Source organism: Hippocampus comes, unplaced genomic scaffold (genome assembly GCF_001891065.2).
Source record: "Hippocampus comes isolate QL1 unplaced genomic scaffold, H_comes_QL1_v1.1 scaffold124, whole genome shotgun sequence".
Taxonomy (NCBI): Eukaryota; Metazoa; Chordata; class Actinopteri; order Syngnathiformes; family Syngnathidae; genus Hippocampus; species Hippocampus comes.
Genome location: NW_017805075.1, coordinates 1,624,924 through 1,645,065, shown reverse-complemented (window position 1 = coordinate 1,645,065; position 20,142 = coordinate 1,624,924). Strand labels below are relative to the sequence as shown.

The 20,142-nt window shown below is 42.9% G+C and overlaps 1 protein-coding gene across 2 annotated transcripts; it reads right to left on the bottom strand.

Annotated features, from left to right (window-relative positions):
* Positions 1–1,015: 1,015 nt before the first annotated feature.
* Positions 1,016–19,763, bottom strand: LOC109512927 (protein FAM19A4-like). 2 transcript variants are annotated; one of them, XM_019865034.1, is made up of 4 exons: positions 19,488–19,763; positions 18,251–18,406; positions 16,048–16,172; positions 1,016–2,340 (listed from the first exon to the last, which is right to left on the bottom strand). In XM_019865034.1, exons 1-4 carry the CDS (start codon positions 19,603–19,605, stop codon positions 2,242–2,244), a joined length of 498 nt encoding a protein of 165 aa, XP_019720593.1. In that variant the 5' UTR covers positions 19,606–19,763; the 3' UTR covers positions 1,016–2,241. The 2 variants fall into 2 exon arrangements, with proteins under 2 accessions (XP_019720593.1, XP_019720594.1); XM_019865035.1 differs by lacking the exon at positions 1,016–2,340 and adding an exon at positions 12,274–14,071.
* Between the last annotated feature and the right edge of the window lie 379 nt (positions 19,764–20,142).

The following is a 20,142-nucleotide window of genomic DNA, read 5'->3' as shown; positions in this document are numbered from 1 at the left end:
CAGTATTTTCACCCTCTGCCCAAGAATGTGTTTTCATTCATTTCCATCATGAAGAAACTCATCAATGTTCTCATTGTGTTGAGTGTTGCTTTGCTCGTCCATCCAACCTATTTAACCCCCCCGCCCCCTTCCCCACATCTGCTTTGTTCACGACGATGATGATTTTTCATCTGTTTATTGAAAGAGACTTGTGGAGGCCAGACACTCATTTGGGTTTGAGCATTGGTTCTTCAACCTTGGTTGCATCACTCACAAGACTCAACACACACACACACACACACACACACACACACACACACACACACAGACACACTCTGCATGTTAGTTCTGTTCACGGCACTGGTATGATTCATCACAAAAATCATTTAATTTTTTTCAATTTACGAAGGGTTCAGTGAATACTCATACAGTATGAAACTGGTTTACAATTCTCAAAGTTTTGTATAACACACTATCTACTGCATGTGCTGCTCATGGCCAAAAAAAGAGTTTTAATAGCCACAAAGTTTGCTAATCTAAATTTGTTTGTGTTTTAATAAAGCCACGGGCTTAAAATTGAAGTTTGCAGTGACGTTTGCAAGAGCTAGCAAGGTTTGAATGGAGCATCACTTCGCTGACCTCTCCCGCCTTGATTCTTGAAACAAAGCTGTGCCCTCTCACTGTCATGCATGAGCACCACTCTCAAATGTGGAATTTCATAATGGCATGCGACTGCCAAAGTGTGTAGTCGTGAAAAAGAGTCACGGTGCATACATATCCATCTTGGAGAAAATAGCTCCATAAAGTAGGATTAGCACTGTTAAAAAAAGAAAAACAACAACAAAAACCTCATGTTAGTTATGGCTTTAGCATGACTTATTTGTAGCAGTGTCTTACCATAACGCTAAATGTTACTAGTTAGATTTTTTTTTTTTTTTTTTTTGGGGTACAATCCAAAATCAAAAAGAGGTGTCAAGCAGTTGAGAATGGGGGTTTGGGGGGAGATGTTTTTAAAAACATTGTGGGAGGTGGGGGGGTCCACAGATCTATAGATGTGAATGGCAAAGATCTAGGGATCAAGTTATTGTGAAAGTTTTAACAAAACACAGTGCTTTTCTTTTTTTTTATTGCAAACTCCCCATGAACATGATCTATGAATGCAAACAGAGTTCATTTCGGTTCCATTCTGATTCCCTTCTTTGTGTGCACTCACGCATGCGCTACAAGTCATCGAGGATTCAAAGATTCTGAGATTCATTAGGCTGGAAAAGCGGTTGCCTCGGGTTTTTGACTAAATGTTCCTTTATTTCTATATGACAGGGCATTTACAACAAGAACGATAGAAAGACATCAATAGCCCTATTAGCCCTCAAAAATGTCCACAGGCAAAGAGGGGCATGTCAGATTCCATGCAAACGTAACAGGCGCATACACAAGTCTCTCAAAAATCGACATCAAGCAGAGGTTGTTCTCGGCTTGACTTTATTACCTACTGTGACAAATTCACTGTTTTGATGAATGTATTTATAAGGCACCTTTTAAAGCTAAATGCTGCGATGTGTGATTTGCAAGACATTTATCCGACAGTAATAAAAACGTGATGTGAAGAAAATAAGAAACAAATTCATTCGAAAAGAGAAGACTTGCTCACTAAGCGGAATGGAGACTTGTTTTAAATGGTATCATAAGGACTGATGATTCTCCTGACTGACTTTAATATATTCAAACATCTCTACAATCAACGTGTAAAAAGAAATTACATTTGAGTCAGAACATCACTTCCAGATTATATTCGATCATATTTCACAGACACTGTCAACACTACGATAATAAACAGAAATGAATCACTCTTGGACTGTCCATGCCAATCACAAATATTCTAGACAGCTCTTGTAGTGAATATCGCTATATTGTGTAAGTGGTGCTTGCTGTGTAGCAATTAACAAATGAAGAAAAGCAATTGTAAGTTCTAAAATCATTGTAAACCTTTCTTCTTCTTTTTTTAACTGTGAACTGCGAATCGAAGTACTTGCAGTCCTCATGCTCAACGGGCACAACAAAACACTTCATTGATCACTTCAGTATCAAATCACGGCATGTCTCATGATGTACTGCAATAAAATGACAAAATGTTGGTCTCCTTTCTACCAGTTTCCCTTGTTCACATTCTTACGACGAGATGGAAATGGTGTTTGTAGATTGCCTCGTTTGCTCCAGGCGCTGGCAGTTTGAGATTCCGTTTGAGATGTTTGCTAAATGGGACTAATGTAGGCAACATGTCAATAGGCAGTGTCCCAGTTTCAGCGTTCTGCGTTGCTCTCCGGGCTGCAGCTGAAGGCTCCGATGTCGATGACGTGGAAGCTGCGAAAGAGTGAGAAATGAGACTCAAGTGATGATGATGTGGCTTGACTTGCTCGTATGACACAGCAGGGCCGTCCTGGACGTGCACGCTCCCCGCGGCGTCCTTGGGGAGACAAATGATTAAACAGTGAAATTCTGCCTTCTCCGAATGCAAGGTGCGCCTTCCGTGAATATCAAGGTGGAACTTCAATCGGCAGGATATGTTCAGATGATCAAGTGCGTTGAGTGTGAAATAACCCACTGCAAACCCCCCCTACACTAGTAATTATCTGTTTGACTAGAGATCAGTGTCTGAGGGCGCATTTTGCATTTGTACGCTTAAGAATAAAAGCGCATGGGTGGGCGATAGACAATGAAAAAAAAAAAAAGCATTCAGCCAATTCAAAGTTGAGCTTCCCGAAGCAAAAAAGGACCCCGTCTCTCCCCCTCTTGATTTGGACGAGGGTCTCCGGTGCAACGGGCGGGGCTGTGACATTTCAAAGTCGAGGTAAGGCAGGCCAAAATGGATTGTAATTAAAGTTGACGTCAGGTGCCTGGCGCTCCTTCCTTTCCCCAGCACAGGCTTTCATCTAAATGATTCATGCCGCGAACAGCGGGCCTTTCATGCAGTTAGGACCTCACAAAGGAATAACAGCGAGATGGCACAAAGCAAGCCAAGACAGATTTACGGTGACACCACTGCCTCGCATCAAGTCAAGTCGGACCGAGGTGGAGGCACTCTGCTCAGATTTGGAGTCATTGCTGGGAAAAGGGGAAGGCAGTGTGAGGGGAATGAGGGGAATAAAAATAGAACTCTAATAGAATCGCGCGGCATAACGAAGACGGAATGCAGCAAAATGCTCCCTTCCAGGTGTGAACCTATGAACCGGCTGAGACTGTTTGAGAGGGAACGAGATGACAAGTGTGCGGCGGCCATGCTCGACCATGAGACGATCAATGTTGCTCAATGACGCTCGCAGCCACAAGTGAACAAAAGCAGAACATTGAATTATTTTCTTCTAGCCAGCAGCATACAGGTGAAGGCCACACAATCGCTGAATAGAGGCTTGAAACATTGAGGCTTTTTTTTTTTCCATCTTACATAAGTGAGTGGAGGGCTTCATTATCGTGTGACAATGGCTGCCTTGAATTAAAGATGAGCTCTCCCGGTCTTTTGTCAACAATCAAGTACACCACGTCCAGAGTCTGCACAATGCCAACACAGCTGTGAGAATAGTGTTGGTATTATGGCGGGACCTGATCCTCAAACTCAAGGCGAAAAATCGCTTCCAAACCCAAACCTTTTTGGAATTTATTTGTGTGTGTGTGTGTGTGTGTGTGTGTGTGTGTGTGTGTGTGTGTGTGTGTGTGTGTGTGTGTGTGTGTGTGTGTGTGTTTGTGATTGGAATCATTAAGTGGTCTTCCTACTCTTATGTCTCCTGCTGCCTTGGGATTTAATTCGTTCTGCCATGTTCATCATTCAGAATAAACTCATTTCAAGTCATCTTTCTCCATCAAAAGGAATGAAAACGCCATGAATCCGTTCCAGGATCCTCTAAGTAGCAACATTGTTTTCTGTTGTCTTTTTAATAAGGAAAATAGCACTCTGCCTTGTTGTCATTGCAGAACTATACATGAAAGATCAATGAAAACGAATGAAAAGAATTCAACATTTCAGCATTAAATTCTTTGAAATTGCACTGCTCCTTATGGTGTGCATGACTTGGCCACCCGGCGGCAGTATAGTGCAGACATCATCCAAGGAGACGGTCGCAGCTCCTCACCTCAACTCATCTTTACTTACAGAGCACTTTAAAAACAGCTATCACAAGTAGTCAGATGTCGTAATATGAGTTGCTATTTTCTGAGGAAAAATAATCCAGTACTGAGTTTATGACATCGTAACAACTAAATGGTATTCATTAGCCCCTCAGTCTTTTATATTGTTTGCTTGCGTTAAGCTAAGCCAGACCTTCTCACATAGTGGGGCGGGACCCCTCTTGGCGGAGGGGAGGGGGTCTTGGTGGGTTACGTTGTGAATTTGCATTCCCTGCAACCTCTATATATTGTACATCACATCAGCTGCATGCTGGAGCCTATCCCAGCTGTCTTGGGGCAGCAGGCACGGTACGCCCTGAACTGGTTGCCAGCCAATCGCAGGGCACACACAGACAAATAACCATTCATGCTCACAATCATACCAAGGGACAATTTAGAATGTCCAATCAACCTACCATGCATGTTTTTGGAATGTGGGAGGAAATTGGGTCCCCACACAGGCACGGGGAGAACATGCATACTCCACATAGGAAGGCCGAGGCCAGATACGAACACTGGACCTCCATACTGTGAGGCGGAAGTGCTAACCAGTTATCACCGTGCACACATGTCATGATCCTATTCAACAAATTTTGAAAGACCCCACAGACTAAACACAACTGCTGCATTACACACCTCTGGTTTCCTCCCACATTCCAAAAACATGCATGGTAGGTTGATTGAACACTCTAAATTGTCCCTAGGTGTGAGTGTGAGCGCCGATGGTTGTTTGTCTGTGTATGACCTGCGATTGGCTGGTAACCGGTTCAGGGTGTCCCCTGCCTACTTCCTGAAAAACAGCTGGGATAGGCTCCAGCACCCCCTGCGGCCCTTGTGAGGATTAAGTGGATCAGAAAATGGATGGATGATTGGTACCCCATTGGAAATATAAAGCTGGTCATGTGGCCAAATAAATCAAAGTATGTCCAGAGTTGTTGATGAAAAACATCGTTGGGCCTTGGTGGAGGTCTGTGCGGAAACCTTTTAGATTTTAATTTGATCCAAATGTGTCGCTTTGTGCGATCGGAAAGATTAGAGGTTCTTTATTTGGACTACCGTCTTGGTCGGAGAGAGAAAGCAATCACCATGTGTACAACTCGTAGACTCTCGTACGACTGCCTCACGGCTGCGCGTGCTCTGTTTGTGCTCTGTGCGCTATATCCAGGCATCGCTAGTTGAACAAGCAAATACGATTTGCTCATATCATTACACCAAACAGTCAAATTTAGCCATAAAAACACATTTGTACATACATTGGCTGCTTCATAATAATAGTCTCAGGTCTCCACATTATTACATAGGATATTTGCAATGAAAGAGGGGACACAGATGGATTTTTAAAAACTTTTATTCACCTTAAATGCCGACATACACAAACACACACACCACACACACACACACACACACACACACACACACACACACACACACACACACACACACACACACACACATACATTTAACATAGCCTACACTATCTATTGAACTGTTAAGTACAGTAGGAGCACGCCGGCGGTTGCTTGCCGTTGTCTTGTGCGGATAAAGCGGATCTGAAAATGGATGGTTAGATGGACGGATGAAACATGAAGTGTGGATGGTCAAAATAAAGGCCTAAGCCTTGTTAAGATAATGAACTTGTGAGGGCATCATTGAGTCGCTGCGACGTCTCTCACATCGTTTAGAAACACAGCTGGCTGAGCTAAACAAGCGCAGGGTGACATAATGTGGCCGTCATCTGTCATCTGACATGAAATGAGCAGCAACCAACTTGAGCGGACTGCAGAATCTTGCTGTAGGTTGTTTTCTTCTCTCACCATTTGCTCCTAAGCCTCATGTTTGACTCTAAGCGACACTGACACTAAGTCACAATTACACACACTAGACACTTAAATATAGTTTAAGAAATTCAGCTACCCTAATCTGATTATTCAAGGCATGAAGACATGGCCTGCAGTTGGAGGGCACTTTAGTTTGGTTTCAGGTCTTTTTTTGTTGAAATGCTGTAAAATCTGGTACATTCCTCAGGTTAAAATTTAAATTTGCAAAACAGTAAGTGCATTTCTCTAAACAATTAGTGCAAATTGTAATACATGACGGGCCCTCTGTCATTCTTCTGCTCCTACAATATATGCACTTTAAGAACGAAATGTACAGTACGCTACATTCCAAGCTGACGCTTGGCCATCTGTCGGCACGTCAGGCAGGTTGAAGTGACGACGGGCACACCACAACAAGTTGACCCCGACACTTCACTTTCTTCCATTTAGGTTGCCGTATTGTCAATACACAAGTCGTGAGGTAAATTACAGAGGTGGGTATTCCATCAGACTGACGAAAGGTCCATCAGTCCGTCACTGACGGCCACGCATTTTGCTGGCAAATGCTCAATGTCGGTAAACTTAAAAATCAAGATGGACTAAAGCACTGATGGAAGTGTGGTTTCGTCCATCAGCATAATCATCATGAACTGGATTAAGTACCGACGGACCTTTCCGCCCGTTTCGCTGATGACTGGCGGAAACACGCCCCACATGTCTCGCGTGTGTTTGTTCATGGGGGTCAATACAGTCGGCTTGCTTGAGAAGACTGTATTGACTATGTATGTATACAATAGGTGGTGGTATGCACCAAAGAGACAATAGAGCATGTACTGTATGAGAATCATTTCTTAAGTACCTGTACTGTATATGTAGGCAACAACTAATTTGTCAACAAAGAGCTGAGAAAGTAGCTTTGAATACGAGACATTTTATAGAGAAGTTTTTAGCTTTATTCTGGGAAAGAGTCGACTTAAAAAGGACATTGTGAAATAGTAGTATCCAGACCGAGTCTCCATTTCAGAAGCGAGCGGTGATGCACCCAAAATTATTTGTGGACCACCAAAAGACAGAAGAAGAAGCAGAAGAAATGGAAGAAGAAGAAGAAGAAGAAGAAAAAGATGAAGAAGAAGACACTGTCAAAGGAAGAACATTGATTGATAATGGCAACTTGGTTTCAGTTTCCACAACGATTCAGGTGACACTTTCATCCACCTGGATCGTACCTCTGGCAACAATGCAATACGGGATTTTAGTTAAGGTAAGCAAAACTTTAATGTAAAACTTTTGGGTGTTCTAAAGGTTAAAACAGCGGCAAGCAACCACGCGCGTGCTCCCGCTGTACTTAACAGTTCAATAGATAGCATAGGCGATGTGAAATGCATGTGAGCGTATGTGTGTGTGTGCGTGTGTGTGTGTGTGTGTGTGTGTGTGTGTGTGTGTGTGTGTGTGTCTGCATTTCAGGTTTATAAAAGTTGTTTAAAAATCCATCTATGTCCCCTCTTTCATTGTAAATATCCTATGTAATAATGTGGACTCTTATTATGAAGCAGTCAATGTATGTATAAGTGTGTTTTATGGCTAAATTTGACTGTTTGGATCAAATTAAAACCTACAAAGTTCAGCAGGCCAAATGATGTTTTTCATAAACAACTCTGGATGTACTTTGATTTATTTGGCCACGGGACCAGCTTCATATTTCCAATGGTGTACCCCTGGGTGTTATTCTAAATCCACTGCTGTTCCCTGTCGTTGTCAATGTGGACTTTGGGAATTTCTTTTTATGCTTAGGACATAGTTACAGCATGTAAAATCAGCACATCTGTTCAGTGGTATGTCAAATGGAGCCCAGTTCCCTTCTTACAAGGCACACACTTAGCATCTTGAACTCTGAAAGTCAGTTTCTCCATCCTGGCAAGATAAGGTCAGAGCTCTTCATATTTTTACCTAATCCGCTCTTGATGAATGCACCTGAGCAGTGGTCTGCCCACTGTTGTGCATGTGAGTATTAGGTACACTGCACGCTACTTGCATGTTACTGCCTGGCAAACAGTGCGCTTTAATGCGGATTATTGTTGGTGTCCGTAAATTATTTTGCAGGACCTTTTTAATTGCTGCTAACGGCTAACTATTAACTACACCAATATTTCAAATACTCGTTTAAAAAAAAAGTGAAATATTAGTGATGAGCCTGCAATGTGTTTTCGATGTGCTTTTTAAATCTTATGACCTGATAACTGCATCAACAAGTCTCTGACTTATTGATACCTTGGATCGCCCCCCCCCTGCCCCCCCCACCTCCCTATTTCAAGTGCATCTGAGTGCAGCACACAAGGAGGATAACATTGTCCAATTCATGTTTATTCTTCAAGTCTAATTGTTTGGCTCTCTTTTAATTACTAAGCGGGAAACACAATCTAGGCTCGTGTGTACTTTGTATAATGACAAAGCCGTTGAGCCATGACCAAACCACATTCGTTTTATTGGACGCACTTGCTTCTATTGCTACCGGCCATGCCTGCAGTAAAAGACCCCTAATTTACTCCACACAAACTCTTTAGCGTAGGCACACTGAGCTAGACTATGTGACTTGCTTTGACATTTTTTAGTGGAAGTACGGATGGGAAAACTCATCGAGAGGAAAGCGAGCCAGGTTTTTATTATGTTCTTCACGAGCCCCGAGACACTTTTTCTTTTCAAGGAACAGCAACCATGTAGTGTCCTTAGCAGCGAGTCACACATCACTTGCCAACTTGTATCAAGAAAACTCTCACAAAGATTGACTTGACAATATTAACATTCCATTTATTGACTATTACTGGTAAACTCATCATTTGAAATGACAACAAAATGGGAGTTCTTTTTAAGTGTGAGATGTTTTTCATGAAGCACAGTTTCGTGTAAAGCTTGCATAAAAATGTGACGATAGAATATTCATGAGCAACAATGGGAATTTCCCAGCTGCACCGATGAAGGATGAAATACATTATTGATGCAAACGGTCACAAGTATAACATGTTTTATTGCAAGATATTGTTGACAAGAGTCGTTATATTACATGATCCCTTTTATCACCTGTCAAAAATGTACATCCCCTCATTGTAATGCTTGAATGAGAGAGTTTTATAGTTCCACAGTGTGAGGATGCGGGAATGAGGAATAATTGAAGTCCATTCTCAATTTGATTTTCGATAGGAAAATGGTGCTATTCAAGTAAATCTAGGATCAATTTTAATTTCAAAGCCATTTTAAATTAATATATTATCTCAAGAAATAAAACACTTGCAATGGAAATTAGCAATGCTCATCTACAGATGCATCTTAGTTCAGAGAAATGTGGGCCATTCTATCGAATTGGTGCCATTTGTGTCCCCAGGACATAAAACGTGCAGCATTGAATTAACTGTAAATCGGTGAGAGGTTCGTTTACCTTGAACGCTGGAAAAATATCATTTTTCCCTGGCCTGGCCTCGCTTCCGAAGATGAAACTTTGCCATTTTAATCCTTGAAATGTTATACCGTTGCTACTTTTATCACGTTTTCACGGCCCTAATTTATTGCACTGGGCAGTGGCTATCTGTGGTGTGGCTATCTGTGTTGCTTATCAGTAGCATGATTGCATGAAGCAACCTTTCACAGCCGCATATGTGTACAGTCATTTTTTGAGCAGATTTGCCCTCTTTTTTGGGCATGCCCTCAGAAGACTTGTGGTTGACATTACAACTGGCTATGTACGTGTTTGTGGCTTCATCCATGGAGGCTGAGAAATGTACCAATCCTATTTTGACAAAGAAAGCAGTACAGAGATATGCTTTCAAAGGTGGGTCGAAAAAGTCAAGAGTATAATTAACATTAAAAAAAAAAAAAAACACCCAAAGTTCAGACATCTGAAAAAATCGAATTGAGTGGAGTAACAAAGGTAAAGAACTCTCTCCCATTATTGGAGGAGAACTGCTTTCAGTAGAGTAACATTGATGTGCCTTTAAATTCATACTTATTCGGATTCTGAGATTCTGTATAGTGAAATAATCATGCAAATCGGCTTTATCGAACGAGTCATCACAATAGGATGATTGTGTCAATTATGGAATGAAAATAAACAGTGAAGAAAAGTTATGTGCCGTGACGCAAACAAAAAGGCCATGACCCAGGAAGCAGAAATCACAAGGCACCAAAAATGTATTTTGTTCAAAGTAGCAACACAAAATACTATACTCCAAAACAAAACTACCATGACCTGAAGAAAAAACAGTAGCAAATGAAAATCACCTTTTTCAGGGAAATACTCTTGCTAAACTAGACCACCGGGTTACTCTTGAGGTTTGCACGCAGGGAAGGATGAAAAGGCAGCAACATGACAAGTCACAGCATGGACATCAAGGATCTTGCATGCACAGAACAAGGGGAGAATCTGACTAAATAGGCTGCCAGGCTGATGTGCATCAGATGAAGGGATGCTCTGAGTACGGGCCCGCCTCCTGCCACGGTCCAGCCAAGCAGAGGAGGAAGGGGCAGAGCAACATGGCAAAGGCGAAACAGAACCATGACAAAAGTTGCACATAGTCTCAGAATTATTCATTTCTGCCTAGCACTGTACGTGACATGAAAGCAAAATGACACGATGGACTGGTGGAATGGCATCACAACTTGAAAGTTGAAGGATTTAAATTGGCCCCATTGAAATGTGAAGTCATGGATTTTGTATTGTGTCTGACATGCTCATGAAGTAAATGATGAGGCACGCGCCTTGATGTCCATGCAATTCCCTCACACAACAGTCCTGATGTGAAACATGCTAGAGCCAGATATGAGCGATCTTGAATGGCTGTAATTGGACCAAGTCCGCTCACCGCGCTCTCTGTTTTGAATTCATGAAGTAGTTTCTATTTCAAATGCATTCAAACTTTGCAGGCGCTGCGGGGCTTGTATGCAGCCACTTCATCATTGTTTATCTAGCTTTTTTTTTTTTTGTACTGTTTTTCAGCAACCTTTGGTATTTTAGTAAAGCGGTGGGGTACAGCTGAGCATGCTGAATCAGAGAGTCACATAGTTCTTTTTTTAAATGAGTAGAAAGCAAATTGAGCCCTGCTGATCGTGTTCTCAGATGACAGAAACTGAAACTGGGGTGTGAATTCATCACCTAATTTTGAACTTAAATGTGTAGTTCTGGGAGCATATACACTAACCTCAAATTCTTATTACACTTTTAACAGCAAAACGTGTTTGCCATGTCGGTGTCACTGTGAGTGCGACTGATCGTCTTGTGACTGAAGAGCCAAAGTTTCGGGGTGTATGAGTCTGTGATCATCTCTTTCATCTTGGCTGTATCCAGGTCCAAGTTGTTCATTTCACACCTGAATCACCCGAGATGTTGGAGCTCCTCTTTGCAGCCCTCGTCATGGTTGTTCGCGATCAGGCCCACAATGGTGGCGTTATCGGCGAATTTGACAACGGTGTTGCTGGGTTGAATGGGAAAGCAGTCGTTTGTGAGGAAGGAGTAGAGGAAGGGGCTTGAGGTATCCCCTGCATTCACAATGTTATTGTCTTCCATCTTGACATTCTGGGCTCAGTTGCTGAGGAAGCCCAGTATCCAGGTGCACAGTTCAGACAGTAATGGCCAGGTTGCTCAGCTTTAAAACCAGTTGATGGGTTGTATAAAATGCAGATCTGAAATCCGCATGAGCATCCTCATGATCCAAGTGTTTGTGGACTGTGTGGAGTGCTGTGTTAATTGCCGTCTTTGTTGACCTGTTGGTTCTGCAATATATGCAAAGTGATGGGGATCGAGGTCATTAGGAAGTGAGACATTTGGTGATTACAAACATGGCAAATCCCGGTCCAGAAAGTAAACATTTTGCCACAGTTGGACTTTAACCATTTCTACTCTGGGAGCTGCTTTACCTGCTGGCTGAGTAGAAACATTTGCGGCTAAAGCCAAACTGTCGCAGGATTTTGACTTTCTGGGCCCAGATTTGCCACCTTTGTGTGATTATGGGTGCTATGGCAAATTGCCATTGGCGCAGCTCGCCTGTGCTCATCCTGGGTCTGGAGAATTGTGGCTGATTTAAGGCCAGTGGTGAGTACAGATTGCAACAGTGAGAGGTAAAAGAGCCTGGGGAAATTTCTGCTAGCTGGTTTGTGCATGCCTTAAGCACAATAGTATCTGCCATTATTCTCCAAGTGCTTGTCCTGGCTCTTGTCTACTGACGGATTAACATTTTTTCTCTCGACATCCATTACGGCTGGGAAACACTGGACCGGTCTGTCGCTCCGAGGGTAGGTTCAAAACTACTAAAGAGGAGAAACCAATAGACTAAAACATTGTGAAATAACTGAACTTTATTTCTAGACCACTCTACATGCCACCACAGCGGCATACAAGGTGCTGTACATACAGTAAAAATCAGAAATATAAAAACAAAGACCGGTAAAACCATAAATGAATAACATCAAAACAGTAAACAGAATAAAGTATTGAAACTCCTGATAGTCAAAAGCTAAAGGATAAAAGTGTGTCTTGTTATGAGTTTTAAAGATGGATAGGGAGGGTGTTTGCATAACGTTTAGCAGGAGGGACCAGCAAGGGAAAACAGCTCCATCTCCGTAGTCCTCCTGACATCGACACCTGCTGAACTGAGGCACCAGGCATTTACATAGAGGCAGAGGAGCTCAGAGAGCTGAAGTGGGATGAGACCATTTCAAGATTTAAAGACCAATACAAGAATATTAAAATGACCTCTAAAATGTACAGGGACCTGGTGAAATGAGGCCAGAATTGGAGTAATGTTCTCCCACTTATGAGCACCAGGTAAGAGGCAAGCAGCAGCATTCTGGACCAACTGGAGAAGCTTGAGGGAGGACTGGCTGATTCCAAAACAAAGGGTGTTACAGTCATCTAGCTGAGATGTAACAAAGGCATAGATTCTAAATGCTGTTGTGAAAGGAGAATAAGTAAGTAAGGGGGCATAAGTAGCCATTGTAGCAGTCGTTGATAATCACAAGTGCACCAAACCTGATGAATCAACGTCAACCAAGGGAGTGACATTGAGGAGAGCGGTTTCAAATGATTCAGCATTAATTAAATGAAGTATTTATTTGAAAAGCTGATCAAAATGTGTAATCTAATAAATTGAGTCGAAAGTTTGCCATCAGTGTATTGGAAGTACTGTGAATTATCATCATTAACAAATTAAAGGCAAGCATACAGTGGCTGGGCTCCAGAGGTACAACAAAGGCAATGCTAATATTATTCATCAAGAAGCTGAAGTGGTAATCACACCAAACGTTTTGTTTGTGGCTCCACTTTTCTCCCAGGCAAAAAACCTTGAAAGTTCGCGGCCACTACAAAAAGCGGTACCCCCTCTGCAGGAGTACAGTGTTTGGTGAGAGAAACAAAAGCGCGATGTAAATAGCCTCACCAGTGAAGAAGCTCCTCGTCGCTTTCCTCTACATGATTACCATTTCAAACGGTCCTTGTTTTGCATCGCAGGAATGGCTGCATTCTTGTCTGGTGGTCTGTCCAATCCGCCGTCGAAAACACACCCTTTGTGTGTGTGTGTGTGTGTGTGTGTGTGTGTGTGTGTGTGTGTGCGAGCACGCGTGCGTGCGTGCGTGTGCGTGCCAAGCGTGCAACGTTTTGGAGAGTACATCTTCTCATTCAAAAGGGATCTGACCTCTTGACCGGGATGCACAGTGAGTCCATTCCGTTTTTCACTCTTATAAACACTTATAAATAGATTTCCTGGAATTTTTGCTTTTTTGATGAGCAGAGAGATTTGCAGGCCACTGGCTGCACCTCCTGAACATACAAAGAGTTTCATTTGTTCAGCAGGGACCACAGGCCGATCTCACACCCTTGACTGAATGCATGTATGCTCAGCATATGCCCTACTGAGGGAATTCACAAAACATTCACAAGAGCCATTTCTCTATTTCGATTGTACACACAATAGGACTAAATGCAACTGAACACAAAAAAAGGTTCAAATCACAAGTTGCTGCTGTTTAACCCATGAAGTGTATTCTTTGTGGCACCATCAGTCCTCAGGGTCCAGAATTACTTGAGTTGAGCGGCTTTGCTCTGATTGGACGAAGCAGGTTCCTTGCTACCGCGCCACCTAAAAACCAAAATATAACAATAACCTTGATAGAATTCAAGTTGAACATCGATATTACGAGACCTTAATCCATTCATTGTAATGGATGTTTATATTGGTCAAATGAAATCCAGCTGTAATTGAAATTATGGGCCCTATTTTCGTTGGGGAATCAAATGTTCAACCCACAAAGGACAAACAGCCATTTCTAACTGCGCCCGTCGACAAAAATACCAAAAGAAAGAAAACTCCACCTATGTGCACAGTTAGCCTGCACTTTGTGCTCGACTTGTACTGGCCACAAATCTAGAGCCCTAAAACTGGAGTGTAAGGAGTTGAGGATGGCATCTATACTTAGGCGTAGCATTAGCAAACAAAGCACTTGGAAAATGTGATCATTGCCAATAATCAATTCCAGAAAAGAGCAGCAAGACAATGGACATTCATCAGTCCGCGGGGATCAGTTGCGAGCTGGGTGACATTCTTGTTCAGAAGAAATGGAAGAACAGCCCCCTTCGTGTTCGAAGCAGTCACCACCTTTTCCAGTGTGGGGTCTGACCACAGGATTATAAGCAGATAAGATCAAGCTGATCCTCCATAAAAGAAAGGGAAAGGAGGAACAAGACTCCCGCACTGACTGCTTTGGAAAGTTTATCAAGGAAATCAAGAGAGCTGCTGAGAAACGAATCCCGGTAATAAAGACATCATGCAGGGTAACTGTTGCAGCTCCCAAAATGAAACCACGCATAGCAGTAGAGTCAAGCACAAGAAAACTAATAAGAAACTAGAACATGTATTCAATGTTGCGATGGTGGAAGACCTCACGAAAAAGATCTTATCAGGAGGTAGAGGTAGCACATGGTCACCGGAGACATGAAGAGAGCCATTGAAGACATTCACAGCAAGAAGGGCATCAGAAAAAGCTCAACTGAAACTGTGTGTTCACCACTTTTTCCAGAATTTTTCAAATAAAAGCACACCTTGATGAAGACCAGGTTTCTCGCGCAAGGGTTGCACCACGGCATGTCTAAATTGTCGGGGGAACTACACCAGCAGACAGACTGCATTTGATAATAGCCAAAACCGATTTACCAATACTCGGGAGGAAAAGAGTCATAAGGGGAACCGGATGGTCTCGTTTCCTGTCGAAAGGCTTGTCTGAAAAAGCGATCCTCAGACCTGTCTGAAATTGATCTCAGTGATTTCAATAAAAAGGAGAAACAACATTCTAAAACGCCATCCTCTAAAATATGACACTCCACTGTTTATATTTACTCTATTGTAAATCCTGTGCATAATCATTTGGAGCACATTGTCAACGATTAACGCTAGTATCATATATAGGGTTAGGGTTAAGGTGAGGGTGACGGTCGATCAATGGATAGATGGATAGAAAATCTTTATTATTCTTCGAAGTTCTGTTCCCCTAATTGTAACAGCAACTAAGGGGTGAACCAATTCATAGAAGCAATTGGATTTGCTTTTTTTGTCCCATCCTACTTTTGGATGGTGTATAGAGTGGCAAGACAAGTGAGTCTCTTTTGATCAAGGCTAGAACGTCGCATGCGCTTGCTTGCCCCTGTGTCACAGACAATCTACAGAAGCTCAACAAAAAGGCAATTTATGAGAAAGCGCATTTCTAAATGGGGCGCCGTTTCCATTGCTCGTCACATTTAATTACACAGCTTTTAATGCACAGTATTAGTTTCCAGCTTTTCCCCTCGCATCTCTTCTCTTGGCCCCATCATTCACCAGATTATAGAAATAGGTTTTGCGTGTCCGATAGAGCGAGCCGATGCGGCCACTGGGAGTTGTGGCCACGCTTTGCTCTCTGATCCTTCCCTTTCAAAAGGAGAGCTTATGGTGTAATAAGTATTGCAGACAACTTTAGCGTGCAAGTAATGCAATGAAGGAAAGGGGATTTCTTATTGCGCTGTGCTCCAGCATGTGGAAAGCAAACGGATTTGGTGCGAGGGAGGATAGTGCCTTTTCCTCACCTTGGTGGTCTTCACTTTGTTCCCAGAGATGCATGACCAGCCAGTCAGGTCAGGAAGTACTCGGCACTCCTCCCCTTCCACGCATGGCTTCATCTGACACCACCACTTCTGACGCACGATGGAGGCTGCAGGAAATATGACAAAACAGAAAGACTGTTTTTTTCTTTCATAAATGAGAGCAGTGACTATGAAAGCAATGTAGGCGAGTTAGTGCAGCAATGGCAAAAAAAAATAATAATAATAAAAAACACGTTCTCATCATGTGATCGTGTGTTTGCTGCACAGTAACCAAATACATTATCTTCATCAGGCTACTTTAGGCTAATGTCTGTCTGACATGTCGATATATGACTTCTCCGTTCGGCTCTTTCTGGCCTATCTCTTCTGTGGCAGTGGAGTTGCTATGGGAACAATACTGTGGGCAAAGGTAGCTTATGCAAACAAAATAAATAAATAAAACCTTCAGGGCACGAATGATTCTGCCCTATGAACAAAAACGTGTGACCGGACTATTCTGTTGATGTAGTTGCAGTAGTTTTTGTGGCGTTGGGGGCGGTAGAAGAAGCAGGCAGTCGAATAGTGATGATTGCGAGACAATTCTTCTTTGCTTTGTTGCATCAGACAGCTTGCCATTGTCCGAGCTGGCCCTGGTCAGCTAAGAGTTCTTGCTCAATTTTTTTTTTCTACACAGACAAACATTTGCAATTTGTGAGTACACTGGTGTTTAATTTGTCCCCAAACCATCTTTCCCCATTGAAATGAATAGAAATGCCATTAGTCCTTTCCACCCTCACCCCAAAATTGTCTGTCTATGTGTTTTGATGCACCATTAGTGTTAAAATATGTATTGCTTAAACGCTTAACACCATGACACAGACGCTATGCATTAGCCCATCTGTGGTGTTTCCCATGTTGTGTGAGCATTAAGCTAGCGGAATTTTAGGCAAAGTCATGTGGTTGTTTTTAACACAAAACTTGTCATTCTTTTCGGTTTTAGATTTTGTTTGACAGTTTATAAACTTCAGCTGCGAGTGGCATGATACACATTGGTGCCTCTTTTTTGAATTTTTTTTTTTTTTTGCGAGCTGACAAATTATTGTGCAAGAAGACTTCATAGTTGATTCATCAGTGGAATGAAAAATAGTTTCACAGCACAAGTCGGGAGTGCAGTTAATTATCCTGCTGCTGTCGCATAATTACAACGCATCAAATCTCGTCAGCTGGTAGACTTTCCATTATAAATATTTAACAAACAGTAGATTATGATGACTTGATATGGTTTTAAGTGGAGCGTGTTTGACAGAAGTCATGCAAAAAGCAATTGACCCTTTCATGCACCCTGTAACCTGATAACATGATAAGCTGCCCACTGTTGTAACCGCTGTCCCTGAAAGGGTTAAGGAAAGCGCCCGCTGCTGCTCTCCACATACGATGTATTGCCTTTCGAGTGCCCATCGGTGCAGTGCTTTTCCAGATGCATTGTGGGAATCATTGTGGGTACTACAGTAGCCGATAACTTATACAGCATAACACTTTCAAATGGCCAATTCTGTATGGCGGGAACTACAGTATATAGTGCATCGGGAGTGATTGCCAACACAAGCACTAACTTGTGGCTCACTTGGCGAATTGCTGAACACAAGCAACACCGAGCTCAAAGGAGAAAGGCCCACTACTGGAATCATGGACTGACAGAGTGTGTAGTGCACAGGGAAGACGGCCCATAATCCTATCAAAAGTCTGTTGAAAATGCCGCTGTGTAAACATCGTTCAGACCAAAAGGGTTCTTGGCATTTGTAGAAGTAAGCACCAATGTGGACTTAATGTATATTACAATCTTGTCATGTTGGTACAAAGCCAATTTCTTCTTTGTCAATTTGTTGTTTTGACAAACTTTTTGGGGGGTTTTAATTATCTGTGATTGGCTGGCAACCAATTCAGGGTGTACCCCGCCTGCTGCCCAAAGACAGCTGGAATAACCTCCAGCATGCCCGTGACCCTTGTGAGGATAAGCGGATTGGAAAATAGATGGATGCATGGTTTGAATTATTATTCTTTGTATAGTTACTTGTTGCTTCGGAGACAATGAGCAAGTGAGAGATTCAATATTCTCTGTATGCCCTGAATCTACAGAACATGAATCGTTTAAAGGGAAAAAAACAACAACATTAAGCTTGAATGATTCAAAGGGCAGCACAATGACCTTCAACGCAAGAGGGCAGTGCCCTTGTTGTCCCCGCGACATGTCCTTGGAAACAGGAACACTTGACCGTCTGAGAGCGTTCTTCAATCTTGTTCTTGTTGCAGCAACGATGTGCCGCAACCACTTCGCAAGTCCCTGTCCTCTCCTTCGACGACCCTTCCAAGAGTAGAATTTGGAGAGTGCAGAGTTGAAGCACATAAATATTGCGTGTGAGTCAAAGGCGAAGCGGCATACTAGTTTGCTGTGAACGTGCATCACGGGAGCTGCGGGAAAAAGATCTAATTTCACTTCATTTGACCTCCAATTTTTATTGACGAATTCTACAAATATGTCTTTGTTCATCTGTCAGTGCCAGTGACATACAGTGACAGGCAGAACAATCAAATGCTCTCCTATTGGATGGCAGAATGTACAACAAAGGTGTGTGTTAATTCGCCTGTTGCCATTCATTCAACGTCCTTCACACTGACTGCGTGAATCTGTGAGCAAATTGAGATGATCATTATTCAGTTGTTCTTAGGGTTTGTTCCACTTTTGTTTGGTGGCGTGCCATTAGATGCTTCTCGTGTAAATTAGTTTGTGTCTGGCTTAATAAATAAAGGTCGGGGCACTGATTTATGCGGCTGATGCAAAGAAGTAAACAACACTTTTTCAAAGCTACAGCGCCATCACGTGGATGAATGGAATCAGCGGCCATTCACAGTGCAGGCAACTATAAAGATGCATTGACGAGATCGCATTTGTCTTATTTTAATGTGCAAAGTGCATTTGCAAAGTGCATATGAATAGAAACTATATGCACTAATGAACGCATCATCTAACAGGAGAATCATAAAACTGACACGGATTTTGATTATGAATGCGCAGATGACTGACGCGTGGACAAATGCCGAACTGACTTGAAATTGTGCAGTCGAGCAGAGAGTTAAAACTGAAAACCTTGCGTGCGTGCGTATTTCAGACTCAAGTCCGATGAGCCTGCACGGCTGCAAGCACATATGGCAACGTTGTCCATGAAATCTGAAACCCAGGTTGAGCGTTGAAAACAATCATTAATTATAAGGATAAAGAAGTCGTCGCAATATCTAAGTGCAATGGGCGGATATAGTCAAGCAGTGCCGCGTAATGGTGCCAGGCTGATCGGATGCCTTGGGAATCGGCGATTCAGACTGAAGGGGCACCCAGACAGGTGACCAGCTGCCTTAATGAGCCCCCGGGGCCGCTCTCCGGCACGTACCCGTCTCGCCTCGCGAGCTTTGGTTGCCAGCAGACCCTCGCCGGCTGCACAAGCTCACCACGCAAAACAGGAGAAGAGCCCAACGGAGTGGCCTCGCCCCAACAATTCCCAGGGTCATCTTGCCTGCACACACAAAGGGGGACTCGAGGCACACAATGGACCATCATAAATAAGTTGATCATGCTTGCTTATGAAGACGTGCTCATGCAGTGATGATTCTCCCATCAGGAGGAGGTTCAAATGCCAAGAAAAGCCCGGTGAGAGTGGCTCTTTGCACTTTATTGTGAGTCATTCGCTGTTGGGGCTGTAAACATCAGCTTGCTCAGAAAACAAGTCGGACAAGACTCAGCAAACAAGTCCGACTCCGAATGAGTCACGCTTAAATGGGGACGTCAAACCACAGTTAGTGCATTTATGTCAGGGGAAAGTTAACCCCCCACCCTCAACCCCTCATCCCCGAACCTTCACTATTTCAAGCTGATCCGTTAAGCACGTCATTGACTATTTTCTGTGTAGTCACAGGTGTCAAACTCTGGTCCTGGAGGGTCACCATCCTGCATGCATCCCTCCCACGAGGACCTTAGTTGGACGTCTGTGGTACAGGTGCTTCAAATGTTGACAGCAGCACCGATGCATTAACCAGCAGTGAATGAAC